This window comes from Scheffersomyces stipitis, chromosome 6, assembly GCF_000209165.1.
Source record: "Scheffersomyces stipitis CBS 6054 chromosome 6, complete sequence".
NCBI classification, from domain to species: Eukaryota; Fungi; Ascomycota; class Pichiomycetes; order Serinales; family Debaryomycetaceae; genus Scheffersomyces; species Scheffersomyces stipitis.
This window is the reverse complement of record NC_009046.1, coordinates 1,652,233-1,672,382: the sequence shown is the minus strand read 5'-3', so window position 1 is coordinate 1,672,382 and position 20,150 is coordinate 1,652,233. Positions and strand designations below refer to the sequence as shown.

Genomic DNA, 20,150 nt, shown 5'->3' with positions numbered 1-20,150 from the left:
TATATATAAAATTCTTTGAAGACACAGATGCAAAGGATAACCAGCCAAAGCCAATAAATAAAATAATCATGAAACATAAGACATGAGCGGACAACAAAAACAAAGTAGTTATAATAATTATATGATAATTTTCAAGTCCATTAGAGTCCGATTATCAAGCGATTGATAGAACGGGAGAGTGAAATGCAGGCAGATTTAGATTCATAATTCGTAAAGAAACAAACGGGTAAAGACGTTGTGAATAATAGCAGTGTTTTGTCTATTTCTATGATGAGTTCTTTTCTGTTTTGAATTCCTTTTGAAACTTTTTAATCACCGTGTTTGAAACAACATCTATTTCCGTAACGGCAACTACCAAGCTTGGCCCAATTGGCACAAGGCTTGGATCTCCACTTAGGTGGCCTTTCCACCGTCTTCAACTCGTTTTCTCCATGGGCAAACTGGCACTTGTTACCGTATGGACAGATGCCCATCTTCATGAATGAGACACACAACTCAGTTTTGTACAACTGCGTGTTGACCTGCTGTTGGTTTTTGGAGTGGTAAGCAAAGTTTGATTGAGCTTCGGGAGACGAGCCGGTAGACGACACATCAGAGGTTGAAGAGCCACTCTTGTGGTTGTGACCAAAAGAAGAAACAGAGCTACGTTGGTTTGGTCTCACGACAGACTGTTGCAACTGTTGCTGTTCTTCGAAATTGAAAACCTCTTCCTGGGGCTGGTCCTGGTAAACTTGCTTCCGGGACTCCATATACAAGGGATCGACCTCGGTGTTGAACATCAAGTTTTCTTCGGTCAAAGCTGGGTACAAACCAACGCCGGGGTTGCTATTGTTTAACACTGGCTGTTGGAACTGTTGTGGTTGCGGCTGGTGGAGCTGCTCGTTTTGAATGTACATGTTGTTGTTACTATTGTTGATATTGCTATTGGGGACCAAGTTTGGTTGTTGGAAGTACTCCTTTTGGACGGTGACTGGCTGATGCTGGTTGAACAAAGGAGGGGACGAGGCGAAGTTCCAAGTAGTGCCAGGAGCGTACGAACCACTGTATCCAACGTTGTTCTGGTAATATTGAGGCATCGTGTTGACGCTATTCACGCTCATATTCATATTCACGCTCATATTGTTATTGATATAGTTGGTGTTAATGGTATTCGTGGAGGTGGGGGCCGGTACGGAAAAGGTGCTCAGAGTGGAGGACTCACGCGATGAGGTCTGCCATAAATCGGCCAATAAATCGCCCTTGAGGTCTGCCAAGTCAGAGGTCGAAGACGAAGTCGACGACGGCGTGAATGAGGTGGCCAAAGGGGACCCGGACTTCATCTTTACGTTCATATTGTTGATAATGTTGGCGTTCTGGAGTCTATTGGCGGAGCCGCCGAGTGCACTATCGTACTCGAAAGCGCTCGCAAATTTGGGGCTGGTAGATTTTCCGACGTCGGAAGAAGGTTCCGACAAAACTCTCAAAGGTACCTGGTGGAGCGCTGGCATCTTAGTCTATAGCGGAGAAGCGTCGAGATCTGAAAGATGGATTTTGGTGCTCGTGAAGAAGAAGATATAGATATCAGTCGTAGTAGTAAAGTTGGAAATAAACCGTCCCAACAACTGCTGTCGGTGTGGACAGAATTTGGTGCAGTTATATAAAGGTAAGGTTGTTGCAGCGAAGTTGAGTAAGCAAGAGCAAAGAGGGGAATTAGAAGGATTCGTATTATTATATTTTATTTATTTTTTTTTTGCTACGGAGCCTACTTTCTTTTTGATGGGACAATCTAACAGATTCATCCAACGGGATATTTCTTTTAATATGGAAAGTAGTTACGTTTGTGGAGTAGGCGAGCCTGAAGTTTGGGGAAAAATAGGGAGGGTTACTAAAATAGGGATGGCCAATCCCAAAATATTGTCTGTTAGTCGAGCGGTGCTTTTCTAAATTTCCCTATCTACTTCACCATTCTCAAAAATGGGGACAAAGTGCCAATAAATAAATTGTAACAAAGTAGTTTGACCTTCCGAGACATTTTACATAGCCAGATATCCAGATATCCAGATTTTCCAATTATAACTATGGGTATATCGTTAATTTGGTCGTGCTCATTGTTGTCTGACAATTGGCTATCACTGTTTTATCGTGGCTCAATATCTTCAAAAATGGCGTTAAACGGCACTCTCATGTTGGGGACTGTTACACTAAATGTCTGGTAAACCCGTCTGCGCTTCTTCATAAGGCTAAGTTTCCTATACGAGCATAGTTATTCCGGCATCGGAACACGACAATAATGGCGTGAACAAAAGAAATTCCTTCATGTTGTATAGATCTATTCGTTGAGTGCAGCCTTGCGCTGGTACTTTCGCATCGTATCATCTGACCTTTATGTAGCAGCTACAGCAGTGGTGAATATTTGGCATCGTGGTGGTGGTTCACCTCCGCCCTGTACCCTTTTTGGAATCGTCAGTACTCTCAGCTCGGAAAATCATCCCACCGGCGTGGTTCTAGCTCTCATCACCAGGTTGTCAAATCACTTTTTCGTTTCATGTCTAACGTCAGCGGCTAAATAGTTGCATATCGGTCCCTATAGAACTTAAATTTTAGTATTCTCAGAAACTCTAAACACTACCCTGAAAGCTCGACGATTGCTTTCCAGCAGCTGGTAAATTACACAAGTTATTTTCTACGTCTCCAGCTGTGCTGTTATCGTTACTCCGAGAGTGGAGAACACAGACGGCCGCAGATTTTGGGTACAGTATGGCGCTTACCGATAAAAGCAAAATAATTTTTTTGGACTTTTCTAAAGTTGTGGCTCGATTTGGCTACGTTCGCTGTCACTTGTGAGATGAAGCTTCTTTGGTTTGTGAGGACCGATGTCTTAACCAAGCTGCTAATTATTTGCTATTTGCGACAAAAAGTCCAAGACTTTAGTCCAAGACTTCGTATCTCAGTAAACTACGCAAATATAAAATAGAAATTCGCGAGGGATATTGAGTAGGAAACTCCTCATCTCGGGTTTATTCCTCCATTTTGCAACGCTTTCTGTATTAGGTTGGAGCATAAATTTCGATTGGTTGGATGCATAGAGATAGATCTTGATAACTACGAATTAGGACAGTTGCATTTTTCTCCAGAATTGTGCTGGCTTGTTTCCATATTCCTCCTTCAGTATTATCTCCTCCCATTTTCAACCCACACGTTATACTATACCAATATGCATAGATGAAGTATTTAATTCTGTTCTCCTCTTTAAACCCAATTAATCCTTTTAATAGGAGGATCCATAATATTTTCCTCGATTATACAGGCTCGGTCTCCTCCTCATCTGCTAATTTTTGTACGAGACACCAAGAAAGAGGGACTGCATTCTTTCTTCCTGACTGGGGAGGAGGGATGCACTTTCCATATCCTCCGAAGGTAGTGGCTGAGTCTAAGCTCTCCGTTGGTTCGCTTTCTAGAATATTGGCCGCATTTTTTGCTCCAATCACCTCCTCTTGCTCCACACTTGTATCACTATGAAAACGCTATTCACCATTCATCCCCACTTAATCTTCTCCTCTGACCCCCTCCTCTCATCAGTTTTTTCTTATTGATGCTCGTAAGGTGTCACCACTGTGTTCTCCGTAATTTCTATTACTCCTTTTCTTGCACCGATTGCATGTCACCGTCTCAACATTTGATTGGCTTTTTTTGTCTAGAAAGCAGACCGTGAAATCCGAAGTCAATTGGGGCAGTTTCTTTTATTTCGAAGTCTTCGATATTTTGAAGTGATTGCTACTTAGTTCAATGTGGAGTGAAACCGATTCGGAGCAACGCCCATAGTAAGAAGTTATATGTAGTTGATGGCGTCTAGAATTTGGTTTCACCTCACATCATTCTACTAGTATGTAATTCTGCTCCTTAAGCGACTTACTTAATCTTACTATACAAGATAGTACGACGCTATTTCATAAAAATTTCGGCTATGGCATGAATTGCTATGAGCCCCATCTTTGAAATATCAGGATAGATTGCAACACTGAGTCAAACTTCAGGTACTCTGATATGACACCCTTTTGTATGTTGGTCTACTCTTTAATTGGTTTAGGTGAAAAGTTTAGGATTTCAGTAGTAGCCAGCAGTAAAAATAACCACTGAACTTAAATTGATACCCTAGTTTTGTATCGAGTCTCTCGATATTAGATCTATTATCTTGACTATCCTATTGACGGGGTGGGACGGTCTCTTGACCAATCTCTACTCATACCTCTTTCTCCGTCCCACATTGAATTGACAGTGCTATGTGCAGTTTCAATGATGATCTCTTCTGTTTACCATTTACGCGTACTTGAATGTAACTTTTTCACAGCCAATTCTCTGCTACTACTAATATTCCAGTCGCCAGTAAGACCAGGTGATAAATGGATTGCCACTAGGTACCAGCTCTATGATAAATTCAAATAACCTCCTGGTGCAGGTGGCGTGGCTCCAGCGAGAAGCACCACATCTACCGAAAAAGAATTTGGTTGATCTCGTTCTCCAGCCTTTTCCAGAAAGCACACGGTTATTAGGACGCACTGGAACTGGGACAAACGGAGAAATAAGGAATGGAGTTCTGGTGCTAATACCGTCAAATTCTGGAAACAGCAATATAAATAACAGAAATCTGAATGCTCAGAATAATAATAGTACTAGTATCAATACCAACGATAGCATCACCAATACCAACAAAACCAATAGTACTTATAATAACAATAATAGCATATCTAATACCGGCGGTTCAGATTTACGACAGACAGCAAACGCGAACAACAGACTGGAAAATTCTCCCAATCTTGATACTCTCAGCGATGTTGACGAAATTATAGACTTGACTGTGGATGCCGATGGACTCTTTCGTTTGCATAAACGACTGCAAACCGTAAGTGCTGAAAGCACCAGCAACAATATCAACAACAATATCAACAGGAACACTGTTAGCACCGTTAAAGAAAATGATTATGCAAATACTGCTATTGGGCAGAAACGAACAATGACAGTGACTAATCGTCTTGAAAAACGATCTCGAAATGTCAACGATACGACTGTACAAGATCAAAGTATTCCAGAATCACAAGCCGCTACGTCCAAGAGTGAAGTCGCGCTCTTGAAGAAATTGATAGAGTTACAGGATATGAAGCTAGCATTATATGATGAGCGCTTCAAAGTGAGCGAGTCGACTTCCATATCGTTTGATGCAAAGAAAGATTTCTATAAGAAAACGTTTGAACCCAAGTCCAGTGCCATAGAAGTCCAGATTAACAATGTGCGAAAGGAGATCTACAACTCCAATTCTTCACATGTTCAAGTTAATAACAGTATCTCTGTACCGGAGAAGCTATCGGTGCCACTGACATTCCCTGCTTCTATCAACTCTGTTCCAATGTCCACTCCTCTTCCACCCCATCTGACTATGGCAATTTCAGTACGTGCTGTAGAAGAAGACGATTTCAACACTTACGAATTCTCCGATTTAGATGAACCAGAAGTTAAAGAAGTAGAAGAACGTGTGTTTCGAGTACCAGAAGTAGCACCTAAAGATAATTCTGTTCCAATACGACCTGTGGTGATAGAAACTCCTCCGAGACGGCAACCTCATGTAGCTATGCCAGTAATCCCAGATGTAAGCGTTAATGAAGTCGAGGATGACTTTGGAGAAGGAACCATGGATGGATTGAGAACCCCGACACAGGAGCGAGATGAAGTCAACGATTTGGGCAGCTTTATTGCCGACGACTACTTGGAGTCTGATGTTGATGGTTCCTTCCAAAATGATTCTGACCATTCAGAAGAAGAAACAGAAGGAGCAATTGCCCCAGATGAAATCGATGACATAAGACTATCGCCAGATGTGGCAGGAAAATTGGGTGTGCGGTATGTTGATCAACCAGCCCCCATAGCTTTGGTAGATCTGGATTCTGAATCTGTTCATAAAGAATATGCGGATGATGATTATGACGATGATGAAATTGAGGAAATAGAAGACTTCACCACGCAATTAAATGAAGAAAGAGAATTAAATAATGATGTCATTGACCTCATTTCAGATCAAGAGGGCGAAAATGATCTATTCGAACAACATCTCCCAACTAATTTGGCAGAATCAGGAACACATTCAAAGGCACTCGGTGAATCCACCAATATTGACAGACATATCGCGCCTAAGGTAGAAAGTGATCTAGAATTCAGTGATGATGATGACGAATTAATGAATATATTGAACAATCAGCAGCCTATCGTTGGAAATGGACCTAATAAAGAGAATATACCTCCGGGCTCTGAACATTTCATTGATGAAGTATACTCTGTATTAAATTCTGTCTTCAAATTGCAGTCATTCAGATCAAATCAATTGGAAGCAGTGTGTGCTAGTTTGCAATCTAAGGATGTGTTTGTATTGATGCCAACAGGTGGTGGAAAATCCTTATGTTATCAGTTGCCTGCGCTTGTGAAAGGTGGGAAGACTAATGGTACAACTGTTGTTATTTCTCCTTTAATTTCATTGATGCAAGATCAAGTTCAGCACTTATTGGACAAGAATGTGAAAGCAGGAATGATCAGTTCCAAAGCAACAGCAGAAGAGAATAAACAAACAATGCATTTATTCAGGGAGGGCTTTCTTGATTTGGTATATCTTTCCCCAGAAAAAGCAAACACTTCTAATGTTGTCCAAAAGATAATAAGCAAATTGTATGAAACCAACAGATTGGCCAGAGTTGTGATAGATGAAGCACATTGCTTGAGTTCGTGGGGACATGATTTCAGACCTGATTATCAGAGTATGGGGCTCTTTAAGGAGAGGTATCCCAATGTTCCAATAATGGCCTTAACAGCAACGGCTAATGAAAAGGTAAGATTAGATATTGTCCACAATTTGAAAATGGAAAATGCCGTTCTTTTGAAACAAAGTTTCAATAGAACAAACTTGTACTATGAAATTAAGTGGAAAGCAGCCAACTACGTCGAATGGATAAAAGATTACATTTTGAAAAACCAGAATAATAAGACGGGTATCATATATTGTCATTCGAAACAGTCCTGTGAACAGACAAGTGCTAAACTCAATCTGTTCGGGCTTCATACTGCTTTCTATCACGCTGGAATGTCTCCCCAAGATAGATTCGATATCCAATCACAATGGCAAACTGGAAGAATTCAGTTGATTTGTGCCACAATTGCTTTCGGGATGGGAATTGATAAGCCCGACGTCAGATATGTCATCCATTTATTCATTCCTCGAAGTTTGGAAGGATACTACCAAGAAACCGGAAGAGCTGGAAGAGATGGCAAACAATCTGATTGTATTATGTTTTACTCTTATAAGGACGCTCGACTGCTTCAGAGTATGATACAAAGAGACGAAGAATTGACGAAGGAAGGGAAAGAAAATCATCTTGCTAAGCTTAGACAGGTGGTTCAATATTGTGAGAACACAACTGACTGTAGAAGACAGCAGGTTTTGCAATACTTCAACGAGTCTTTCAGCCCGGCAGATTGTCGAAAGCAATGTGACAATTGCCAAAATTCAACTGGTGTTTCAGTGGTCGAAAGAAACTGTACAGAGTATGCCAAAAATATCATAAATTTGGTGCAATCTATCCAGGAAGAAAGAGTGACAGTACTTCATTGCCAGGATGTCTTTAAGGGAGCCAGAAATAGCAAAATTATGAAAATGGGACATAATCTTAATCCGTATCATGGGAAAGGGAGCTCCTTGGACAAGACAGACGTCGAGAGAATCTTTTTCTACCTATTGAGTGAAGAGTGCCTTGTAGAATACCAGATCATGAAAGGTGGATTTGCGTCGAACTACGTCCGTACCGGCAAGAACGCATACCAAGTTTTGAGAGGAATGAAGCAGATCCAGATTCAATTCAGCACTGAGAAAAGAGTACGGCAAAATACTGGAAATGCATCATCGACTACTAGTACATCAGCAGTACACTCCAATCTCAACAGTTTCAAATATCGTGAATCGTTTGTCACAGCACGTGAGGTATCGAGGATGAACTCGATGAATAGTAATGTACCGATAACTCTCCCGCAAACAAGAATGCTGTCTGATGGAAGTGGTGTCACTGTTGAACAGGCTAATCATGCTTATAATGAGCTTAATAAGATAAGAATTGAAGCTCTGTCGGAGATTGGCATCCCATTGAGTCAGTTTGTCAGCGAGATATCTCTACGAGAAATGTCTAATAAATTGCCGACGAACAAGAGAGACTTCTCTAAAATTCAGGGTATATTAAAGGAACAAGTTGAATATTTCACTCTATTCAAGAAGACGTTGGGTATACTATCTAGAGAAAGGAAAAAGCAATCACCCAACTCGAGTTTTGTTAGTAATTCAGACATAGCCAGTGCTGGTGCAGATATGTCTATTTCGCCATATTTTCCACCACCCCAACCTGAACGTCATGTTTTGGATAACCTAAGGCAGAATTTTACATCACAGTCACGGTCTCAGAACAAATCGCAAGGTAGATCACTGGGAAGACTGAAAGCTCCTTCTCGGCCGCGAAGATTTTCTAAGTCGCAGCGTGGACGTGGCAAGTCGTCTGTACCCCGAACTAGAAATGTAAGTACTGGAAACTCATCCAATGGTGCCACTCTGGCACAATCCAAACCCAAAATGAGGGGAATGCCCTTGTAATTGCATAAGTAGCTTTATATCATTAATCTACAAATTATTTATTTGTTACTGTCGCAGCCACTGAGAGTTGCAACCTGTCTTGTATTATGTACAGGAAAAAGTGCGGCACCTAACTGATAAGTTATCAATTGAATTGAAAGAGTAAAGGACAGCAATGAGGGGAAATGTACTCTTCCCAAGATACCCCTAGAATTGCATAAACCAATTGGTATACGCTTTATAAATCGTGAAAGTTGTACCATCCACATAAATAAACTGGTCAATTGGCTACTACTCTATTTTTAGGCTTGAAAATCGTGCAACCATGGCTGGAGGCAGACACCCATTCTATAAGAGATTACTCAAAGAGTACAAGTCCCTATCTACCAACAGCCTTCTGGGAATCACCATGGTGAAGAACGACGAGAACTTGACAGAGTTTATATTCCGTATAGAAGTGACCAATCACACGCTTTACAAGAAAGAAGACTTGTTTCATCTCAGCATAATCATCACATCAGAATATCCGGTAGACTCTCCGCGAGTACAATTCGTAATCTTTGATGAGATCGTCATAGATGACGATGATAAAGATAGCAAGGGTTCGGAGAATAAAGATACAGTGGTCGTACCTAATGGAGTGCCGAAAATACCAATACATCCACATGTTTACTCGAATGGTCACATCTGTTTGAACTTGTTGGGCGAAGACTGGACGCCAGCATGTCTGATTGAATCTGTATTGTTGAGCATCCAGTCGATGCTCAACACAAACGACAAGAACGAACGGCCACCTGATGATGCTGCTTATGTGAAGAGAGCACCTTTGAATCCCAAACTGACGACATTTATCTATCACGACGATACTGTGTAGAACTAATGTGCTGCTGTATTATTGTGTGTTTGAATAGTGAAAGGTAAATTTCGTATTCTATTAGTTTTTTTGTATTCACTGAGAACTTCCTTATTGGTTTCAGGGAGTTTTGATTGTTTACATGTGGTCGCCTTAGCTCTGGAAGCATAGTGTGAGTCGGTAGTTATTAATTGCTTTTTGTTTATTTATTAGGTTTTGGATTGAGAAATTTTTCTCTCAAGAAGCTACCTGGAGCGAAATATGCCAACTCTTTGTACAAATCCGACCAAGGAAGCAACTTGTGTCTGGATCATTAAGATGAAGTGTTATTATTATTTCTTGAAGTTCTTGGTAGATGCTTCTCCTACTGTCGTTTATTTGGAAATGATGTCATTGAATTGATTCACATCCGAATAGCTCATCGAGAAGAGATTAAACTCAACCATTCGGCAATGCAGTGTGAATGGATACGCATAGAGGAGAAAATATGGTTGATCTCCTCAAGCACAGTTCTAGAGTGGTCACTGTTCAGGTATCATCTTACATAAAAGATACATATTCATGCATTTGGTATAATCGTAGACAAGTAAAGGAGATTAGATTGTATGCTCTAAGAGGATAATACACCCTTGATATAGTCTTCACCGTCTGGCAAGCAATTGCTCACAAATGTGAAAAGCAATGAAATCATCGTCATCGTAGTCACTACTTTGAAGATCACTGCACCAACGGGCACTCTTGCTAATAGTCTCATCACTGTAACAAATCCAAGTATGACGGCCACATAGCTCGTAATACCTGCAAATAACAGAATAAACCATAAACCAAAGGATTTAAGAAATGTACCAACATTATTGTCTAAGACGAAGTGAAAAAAATGAACAAGCTCCAAGAAATAACTAGCATCCAAAGATCTTGTGATATCATATGACTGCAACAGTGCCTAACTATGACCGAAGAATACAGTAGATGTTTATTTAAGACAAGCCTGAATATCTGGCCCAAGTATAAATATACCATGGTTGTGGTTCTTCTTCATCCTGTTCGATAGTCAGAGTTTTCGAAAGGAATATCGTTAACGTTTTTCGGTAGGTTAAGGTTATCTATGAATATTACAACTTTTGGCAAAGGTTGTAGAGTATCTGGTTTCAGCACCAAAAAGAACAGAAGAACTTATAAAGTTACTGATAGCTGTAACTTTTTGAAGGCTTGAAGGCTTGAAGATTTAAAGAGTTGAAGTCTTGATGGTACCGTTAGATAACACCCAATGTAAAAATTTGGCAAACTACACTGTTCTGCACTTCTTTATTAATCTACTGACTAAAGGTTCTACGTTTAATTGAGCTGCAAAATCTTGTCAAGTGACATTCTACCATTGGGAAGACTTCTTTCCTGTACTAAGATAACATGAGAGAATAGCTACATTTTAACACCACCCAGAATAAAATTGTTGCTATAAGCCATAATGGTAGCCAGGTTGATTATGTCAAATAGTTTCTCCGAGGTGCAGCACCATGAAATATTTTTTCACTCTCAAGAATAAAATATCGACAACATGCAATTTTCCAGATTGCAGATTGCAGTTCCCCTCTTTTGAGCCCAATTTTTCTTTGTTGTACTGTACATGTATCTTGGACTGCCGGCAATTAACGACCGACGATTTGTAGACCTCCAGCCTTTGATACTGCATATTTACGGGCGAGTTTTACCTAGAAAATTGCAACCAACCCTAATGATAACTGGAGAGACTTTGGTGATTGAAAGAGCAAAACTTCAAAACTTCAAAACTTCAAAACTCCAAAACTCCAACACTCCAAAACTCCTTCAGGAAGAGATAAATAATCACAACTCGAAGATTAATTAAAGGAATTTAGAGTTTTGAAATTTACTTACAAGTTAGTAGGCGAGCTGAGCTTGTAGCAATTGTAGATGTATGGAGTTGAGATGCTCTCTGATCAACTCTACACTACAAAGAAAACGGTCAGACACATGTCTGGAGAAGATCATAGATGTTGTAAAGAGGTAATCTACTCTGTTGTTGAACGACAGAATGGAATCCGAAGTCATTCCTGCTCTTTTATTCTCCCATAGTTAGGAATTCCGTTGGAATTCCCGAACGAACCTAGCTGATTGAGACCAAGAATAAGATCGTAACTTAAATCAGAACAATAACAGTATAAAATAGCTAATAAAATAACAACTCCAAGCTGCTCGAAAGAGCGTGCAATAATTATCGCAACTTCTAAAAATCCCATTCGAATCGGAGATCTATCCACACGTCCCAGAACAGAGGAAAACAACGTATATCGAGCTGTCCGGCAAATGCAATTTTTGGAAATGCAAGCGTTTACTGTACTTGATAGCCAATTTCAATTTAGAGTTCTTTTCTTTGTTGGCCAAACCTTAATCAATAAAGTTAACCGAAGGTTCCAGAGGTCTGGTAGTGCATTTTCATCACAAATTTCATCTGTTCCCATCCACTCCACCAAAGAGCCCCTATGTAGACCTTCTGCCTTGTCGACTCCTCCAGGCATGATTCATTCGAAACGAAGAATGACACGCCTTGTACATCCCCTCATGGCGCAAAAATTGCTGATCGCTTGTAGCCGCAACAATAATTGATTAAAGTGAAAAAAAAACCGCATAGAAGAGGGGGAGTTCTACTTGATCCGTACTTGCATTGTTAATAATTTTCCAATCTAAGTCGGTGGGCGGCAACTCCGAGCACCGGCGAGGTTTCCTGTCTCAAGTTAACTTGGCCAGGCACGGAAAATTACCACCGTCCAAGCACCGGCATTTCTACCGATAACAAATACCGACCTGCCAATAAAAACTGTACGCAGAGTCTACAGCTTGCAAAATGCAAGTAAAAATTCGTTGTTTGGTTTATTGACTAGATAGCCGCTATCGGCGACTTAAAAAGATTTATTGATTGTCTACCTTAACTGTCTCGAACCCGACCCGGATAAATTGTAAATTCTCCATTCTTTTGTTAAACCTTCTCGACTTGTGCCACTCTTGTTGAATTTTTTAGCGGAGGCTGTACTGTTTCAACATAATTCCCCTATATGTTCGCCGGGACCAACAAACAGGTGGTGTGGTTGCGCAACGAGGGAAGACGAAAGACGAAGGGCGTGTGTGCGAGCTCTCTATCCTGCATTCGCTGATGATAGAGACCTCTCCAAAATTCAACGGTGTGGAAATGCACAGAAAGTTTTGAGAATCTTTTGAGATGAGTACGTCCTAAAGAGGGGATTGAAAATTATACCTCAAAATTTTCTGAATTTAGATAATGGAGGAGCAATTCATTATTATTTGTTGGCAGAAAAAATTGAAGTCACCGATTTGTGCAACCTCGTCGACCTCAACCGTAGCAAAGGCTCGTAGAGCTTGTAGAGCTTGTAGCTGGGCTTGATGTGTAAAACTCCATAGAATGTTGGAAAAGCAAACAAAGTAGATCTTGACCACGAATTAGTGTTGATTGGGAAATTAGCCAGATGCAACATCGTACTGCACGGTTTTGGTGAAGAACTTCTGAGCACTTTCAATTTGGATCTTGAGCGATTTATTTGAGGTGCGACAGGCCCAATTGAGGATGTGACCCACCAACAATTAGACCTTCCACGTTGCAAGCTTTGCGATTGTAGTTTGTAGCAGACTCCAACTTCTATCAGCAATAGACACCGAACTACACAGTGGAGTCTGGATCTCATATTTGGGTTTCAACCATATACAAGTCTTCGGAACGGCTGGAGATAATATTAAATAACGAAAGATGCAATTCAAAACCTGTTTCTGGAAGAGGTTCCATACGCTTAAGAGACACCAGTTCGTTCAATGGCATCTTGAAGCCCCCAATAAACAGCGAACATTCGCAATTCTGACAAAATAAACCCAAGACACTGGCATATCGTAATATTTGCTATTCTGTAAGTCAATAATACTCTGGATGCAATATATTCTGATCCCCAAAAAAAAAAAGTTCCACCACCCGCTTGTTAGATTGCTGCTACTACCAACATTTAAAATTTTCAATGAGCTCAAAATACACCTTTCGACGTAGTGATCGTATTTGTTTATTTGTACATTTCCTTTATATATACGATGAAGTATCCTGGTTTCTTTTTCTCTCTATATTGTTTTCAATTGAATAATATTTCTTATTTATGAGCTCTAAGGGAACTCTACTGGATTTATCATTCCCTTAAGAACCAACAAACTCGTTTAAGCTCACTCCCGTACATTACTTAACCCACATACATTCGACAATCCCCCAAAAATTTATTTAAAACATTCCGCTATTAACCAATTCCCTGGACATCCGAAGACATACCATTCCTATTATCTATAGCGATACTAGTTCCACCCCCTGTTTCGAGTATTAGATATAAATTATTAAGGATCCATAGTAAGGCTGCACGGTACCTGTTATCAGAATTTCTCATATATTACAAAGATTGAGTAAAGTTCCATAGATCCGCAGGTTCCACTATAAAGCCACTGCCATATACAACCTCTAGAACTGACGAAAGGCTAAATTGAATCGCAGCCTAGCCGGAGAGATCATCCATATTACCCTCTTTTTGCCCAAGGAGTAGTTCTATTTTCCAAATCTAGATGGAGCCTGAGAATTTCGAACCTGTTTCTGCTCCCATCCTGGAGTTCCAGTGCCAAACAATAAACGAGGATAAAAATAATTACCCCATAGGTTCCGCCGTGGGTGACACAGACATGAAGCACAACTCAATTGCACCCACAAGCTCTGTTGCCTTAGGCACCGGGAAACTTGATTCTGCAGTTGTCAGCGGCGGTTGCATCTCCTCCCCTAAATCTGATAATTATAGTCTGAAAAATATTGCGACGACTCCAAATTATCGTTCCGACATATCCTCAGCCTTACGGGCCTCAACTGAAAATTATTATATTAATACAAACCAATCCCTGGTTATTTCAGCCTCGTTGTCGGCTCTGAACCTATCGACTTCGAGTTCCAGTTGGTGTTCCACCTCGTCCAGTTTCTCATCTCATATGAACGACTCCACCATGAATCCCAAGGACTCCCCCCGGAAGTCATCCACTTCCGATGGCACCTCATCTGCATCGGCATCGTCTGCCGCTGCTGCTGCCGCCAACGCTAATATCGAACAAGCTTGCGACTCTTGCCGCAAACGCAAATTGAAATGCTCCAAAGACTTTCCCCGCTGTACCAAGTGTATCCAACACAATTGGTGTTGCTCCTATAGTCCACGGACTGTGAGATCGCCGCTTACAAGGGCCCATTTGACGGAGGTAGAAAATAAGGTAAAAGGCTTGGAAGACTTGATTCGCTTCTTGCTTCCCGCAGAGCACAGCTACGACCTCGATGAACTCATCAAGAACAAGAAATACAAAACGGTGTTGTTCCCTTTAAGAAGCGATATCCACACACTGTACCAGTCCAATTTGTCGAAGCAATTGGCTCAGGAGCCAGGTGTCAATTCATCTGCCAACTTGGCCGCTGCTACATCGGCTAAAGGTTCCGCACCATCGGCAAAGCTTGCGAACTCCACAACTGCGACGCCCGACATGTCTCCCCAATTGAGCCCCAGGCAGATGAAAAGCGAGTTTCATTCCAACACAAACTCTCTCATGCATTCGCCGTCGTCTTACCTGATCTTCTCCAACGAAGACGAAGTACCGGTGCCTGTTTCAGCTAACTCAGCTGCCAGAAACGGTTCCGCTTCCAACACTATCGGTGTCAACTCCGTCACCGATGCCACTGAGGTCTACCCTTTACGCCAGAGTAGATCGAACCCGACTCCGTCCGGGTACTATCATCACGACTCAAACAAGTTGGACAAGGTCAAAATCAAACAGGAGATCATCGATGACTTTCTCTTGAACAATATCCCCACCAACCCTACAACCTCAGTTGCTTCTACCAGCAATTCCACACCTATTCTCCTGAGCTCCGCACAATCTTCCAGACCTAACAACAGAACTTCTCTTGCTACATCGGCATCGTTCAAGTTCGTGACTCCAGCTATCTTCAGAAACAACTCTGCTGCGCACCAGGGCAACACCCATAACCAATCTCACGACCGTCAGCAACATCACTATCAACAGGGCTACAGCCAGTCGTTCAACACTTCTGGTACAAACCTGCTCACTTCCCCAAGCTCGTTGTTGTCTTTGAATTCATACAATTACGGCGAAGAAGACACAGGCTTGGAAGACAATGACCACAATGAAGACCGCCGTCACTCGAATGACGATGACGATGACCAGTTCTTGTTGGAAGCACAACCAATTCTCAAGAGATACAAGGCTTCTACCGACAGCGACGGTGACTTTGCTAAGAAGCACGGCGAGATTGGTCTCTTCAACTCTGACAATTCCAACTATGATCTTATATTTGACGAAGTCATGGATGATTCTCCCTTAATTAACGTTTGATGTCCCTATTCCTTCTTACCTTTCCTTCCTTTTATTGTTTTTATGTATGGGTTTTTGTCCTAATTATGCTTTTACGTCGGTTTACTTGTCTTATCAAAATGTGAATTATTTGTTTAATGAATCTACGTCTCTCTTCTACTTTATCACTATTAAATATCAAAAACAATTTTATAGAAGCAGTAATGCACCAATGTATGTTTACGTGAGATATATGTAGAGATTAAGAGACAACAAAAACACCTCTATGGTGCTATATTACCAGATATAACTTGTAGGATGTCAATTCTCTGCTTTAGAAAGAAGTAGGTGAAGAATTGATAAAAAAGAGGAATTTCAATTTGAACCAGCTAAGCATCTGTTGCACCCACTTGGTCGGAAAGGAGAATGGGCTCTCCGCCCGCCTGGAACTCTACAACTCTAAAAGAGTCACATATTCGGAATAAGCACAACCGTAAACGGAATTATGATTTACATGACAAAAGCAAGATCGACAATACCGTGGTGCAAATCGTATTTATTATTTCTTATATTTTATTTGATAGCGCTCGTACATCACAACGCTGCAGAGCATTTATCGGAAAATATCTAGGGGAACATGGGGCGGAATTCCGGCATTCCATCCAGAGGTTCCGGCGATTGCAAAATAGCCACTGCGGCTGTAGGAGCTATGGGCCAAGTATAGAAGAAGTAGAAATAGGAGAGACGGACGAGAAAGCAACGACGAGGATGTATCGAGCAATGTGAAATAAACGTATGCGTTGGGCCAATATCAAAGAAATCTTACGTCAAAGAAAGAATCTTCTATCAGAGAAAGAATCTTCTAAGATGCCAGGACGCTGGCTATGGAGTGGAAGAATTTGACAGAAAACGTTCGAAGTATCGAGATGTTGAACGAATACCAACGTATTATTTCGGTTTAATGTTTAAGCCTAGGTTAAACAGTTAGCCATCAAGAGAAACTATGTCCGACTTAAGCCATTGGCAATTTTCCATCCTGTAGAAACATTGTAATTATGTTGTTACCGTACAGACAGCATAGATGAAGACTTTTAAATAGCACTTAGTGAGCTACAGTATGGTAGCTAATAATCTGGAGAAATGAATTGTATTGAGAAATAGCGTAGAAGTATTTTGTAGACTTCAAATTCTCTACTAATATCTTCTACTCTCTACCTTTACTGTCCTGCTCTTCTACTCTTCTGCTGTATGAGGTCATTACGTTCATTATCAACTACTTCTAAATTGGTGGGTGCACCTTCGCTATCACGTCCTCTATCACCTGGTTCGTATACCCAGTTGGAGAGTTTTCATCCTTGACAGACCGCATCTTTTCAATATACCTTTCTACATACGTGTAATCACTTCCATACCAGTCTCCAGTCAACATTTTGATTTCCATTCTTTTTTGGTATTCCACGCTCTCATCGAACCCCTGATGCTTCTGAGGTTTTGAAGGTGGTGTGAATAGAGGATTGCACTCCCAATCACAGAGCCAATATCCAACTTTGCGCATAGCAACTTTGACGTGATCTGGCGTCACAAACAACTCATCTGTATTGTAGTTTTGAACAGCTACTAGAGCCACACAGAGGTCACGGATTTCATCGATAGCCCGAGTCAGTAAACGACTTTGTAGGGGTGCCAACGATGTCAATCTGTGATTTCGTGAATGTACTACGAGTGAATAGATATATCGTTTGATATCCGGAGCTACATGAACTTTCAGAGCCTGATCCCGCAAGAAAATAACATTTTCTTCGTAGCTGGAATGAGCCAAAGGCATGGACCAACTCTGGAAGTTTGGAGCAATCTCTTCATCTACGTTTACTTTCTGGTGGATACAGAACCAGAATTTCTCCTTGAGATACTGAAGTAGCTTGTCATGGTACAACTTGTCGTCAAGGATAGGGATGATCACAAAAAGCTCAGGCTTTTGAATAACATAGTCGTTGAACTTGACAGTGCAATTGCCCTGTGATTCGTTAGTGTCAAACTGGTCAATCATGCTGATAAACTCATAGAGGCATTTCTGGCTGCTAGCTGAAAGTCTTTGCATACCTCTGAGAATTATAACGTTCTTGAACGTACGCAGACCATCTTTTTCCACATTAATTATTCTTTCCATCAACTCCGTACTTATAGAAGCAAGTGGATCCACATCCAACAGGAAATCTAGCAAGTCGATGTTTGCTATCTGGTGATCTTCAAATTGACACTGCTGTTTGAGGATGGATTCTGTTTTGGCTCCAATTCGCAATACTGAATTCGTCCATATCGTAAATCGTCTTCGGGCTATGAACGAAAGCAAGAGCGCTCTCTCTACTATCTTCATTAATGAAATGTATGTTTATTCGTTGCAATTAGATGCGAAAGATACTCCATTAAGAGAGAAAAGAAAGCTGTAGTAGATATTCTGCTCCTTTAGCTGAGTAGTGCACATAAAAATGCTATAGCAATACAATTTCTGTCATATATCGTATTTGCTCTATAATAGTGAATTTCTGCTACTTTCCAATAGTATTTGCATAATCTACCGCTTTGCCATATACTTAGAAGTCTTGTGAAGAAAGACATTTGAAAAATAAAAACAAAACTGTATTTGAGAGCTTAAAAGTCTGACTTCTTCCTATACAAGAGTCTATGGGTGCAAATTATGTTTGTGCTATCAATGGCTGGAACCCCAGAAGCCAAAGTATGTTAAATTACCAAGAAATCGTCAGAAGGTTCTGAAAAGATTTAGACAACGATGTGAACCATGTGCTTGTATTTCATTCCAAGTTTCGACTTGGATTTCGACCAAGCACCTGACTTCATATTCCAGCCAAATTGAATCATGTATTGGTTAAATTTGATACACACTCAACTTTGGAGCAGCTACCTGTGTACGACACGAATGGTTCCCTACGGCCGACATATATATATCGTCTGCTCAACGAGGTGTCAATGGAACAAAATATCACTAATCAGGGTATACTCTTATTAGACCTACAGCTATTTGCATTTTGTTTTACAGAGAAGCTGATTTGGAGGCTCGATCCCGCCGGTCTGAATCATGCTAGTTGCAGCAAGGTGACGGACGTTTCAGAAGTCAAATTTCTAGTTTCCGTGTCTAGCACTAGAACATGGTCTTTGCATGCTCTGCATATTGTTCATGAAACATACGTAACTATGTACAATTGCACCCACACCCTTTCTGATGATAATTGAAGGGTTCAATTCTCCTGAAATTTATTTCCATTTAGGGAATACTCTGGGGCTGATAGAATATGAAGTGGTTCTACGATTAATATGGTCACAGTTGGAGGAAACTACGATATGATTACAGCACTTTGAGAGTATGAAAATTACGACGTTATAGAGGCGAAGTCAGACCGTAGATCGAAGTGACAATCTAGTCATTAACCAAGACCACAGCGGCTATTTGCCGTTAATTATTTCGCTTTGGATTCAGACTTGCTTTTGTCTTAACCTCTTCTACACTAAATATAGAAATATTGCGCGCTAACGCTGGACTACGACGCGTATTATTCAAAAAGAGGGGCTCAGACAAAATTAGATGCAAGACACGAAAAAAGCTAAACAATAATAGTACAATTTTCTTCGTACCTCACCTGATGAAGTCCATTAGTGGATCGAAGACGGCAATATATAATGAACAAGAAGAAGCAAAGTCGAAATTCCAATATCCACACAGATGGAGTACTCATAAAAGCTATTCTCAAAAAAATCCCAAAGAGATATCGTCAAAGAGCCCGATATTAATCTGATCTTTCGCCTCCAGGCCCACCCAAAAACCTCATCTGCACACAGTCCAGACGAGCCTCAGACAGCAAAACAAGCCGTCTACAGTAGCCAAAGCCTGGTCCAATTGGAATAGACGAGATAGTGCATTGTAAAGCGCAGCTTCACAGCGGTGACAATTGAGACAATAACATAACAAGAGCGACAATTGACGCCAGCAGCGGAATATTGGCTGATTCTGTTTGAATTCATTCTACGCTGCTGCAGTTATCGGCAGAACTTTTACCACTATATCTGCTAGCACCTGCTATTAATTGCTTCACAAACTTGCTTTCATTTTTTCCATTTTTTCCATTTTTTCCATTTTTATCACCCCTTCTGAAGCTTTCACCGTTGACATTTGGTCCCTGCCCTCCCAGTAGGTTCGCGAGCCTGTCGTTTTCTGTCTGCATATTCAGAATCTCGCGTTGTAGTTATTGTCTGTTTGTGTCA

General features: G+C 40.9%; 5 protein-coding genes across 5 annotated transcripts; 3 read left to right on the top strand and 2 right to left on the bottom strand. All coding sequences in view use genetic code 12, as the record gives it.

The window, feature by feature from the left end:
• Nucleotides 1-308: 308 nt before the first annotated feature.
• Nucleotides 309-1,331, bottom strand: PICST_36883 (zinc finger-containing protein; the record flags this gene model as incomplete). Its single annotated transcript, XM_001385642.1, has 5 exons — nucleotides 309-562; nucleotides 647-799; nucleotides 908-1,041; nucleotide 1,086; nucleotides 1,202-1,331. 5 exons carry the CDS (start codon nucleotides 1,329-1,331, stop codon nucleotides 309-311), a joined length of 672 nt encoding a protein of 223 aa, XP_001385679.1.
• A 3,074-nt stretch (nucleotides 1,332-4,405) lies between these two features.
• On the top strand, nucleotides 4,406-8,434 carry SGS1 (ATP-dependent DNA helicase; the record flags this gene model as incomplete). Its single annotated transcript, XM_001385980.1, has 4 exons — nucleotides 4,406-4,810; nucleotides 5,090-5,382; nucleotides 5,626-8,023; nucleotides 8,087-8,434. Coding segments are annotated over 4 exons (3,444 nt in total), but the record flags the coding sequence as incomplete, so codon positions are not given.
• Nucleotides 8,435-8,954: 520 nt separating this feature from the next.
• On the top strand, nucleotides 8,955-9,503 carry PICST_36882 (predicted protein; the record flags this gene model as incomplete). Its single annotated transcript, XM_001385979.1, has 1 exon — nucleotides 8,955-9,503. The coding sequence occupies one exon, from the start codon at nucleotides 8,955-8,957 to the stop codon at nucleotides 9,501-9,503; it is 549 nt and encodes a 182-aa protein (XP_001386016.2).
• A 5,118-nt stretch (nucleotides 9,504-14,621) lies between these two features.
• GAL4 (lactose regulatory protein) lies at nucleotides 14,622-14,783 on the top strand (the record flags this gene model as incomplete). The annotated part of the gene is made up of 1 exon (XM_001385978.1): nucleotides 14,622-14,783. A coding segment is annotated over one exon (162 nt), but the record flags the coding sequence as incomplete, so codon positions are not given.
• Nucleotides 14,784-17,154: 2,371 nt separating this feature from the next.
• On the bottom strand, nucleotides 17,155-18,249 carry PICST_62811 (predicted protein; the record flags this gene model as incomplete). Its single annotated transcript, XM_001385641.1, has 2 exons — nucleotides 17,155-17,680; nucleotides 17,705-18,249. 2 exons carry the CDS (start codon nucleotides 18,247-18,249, stop codon nucleotides 17,155-17,157), a joined length of 1,071 nt encoding a protein of 356 aa, XP_001385678.2.
• Between the last annotated feature and the right edge of the window lie 1,901 nt (nucleotides 18,250-20,150).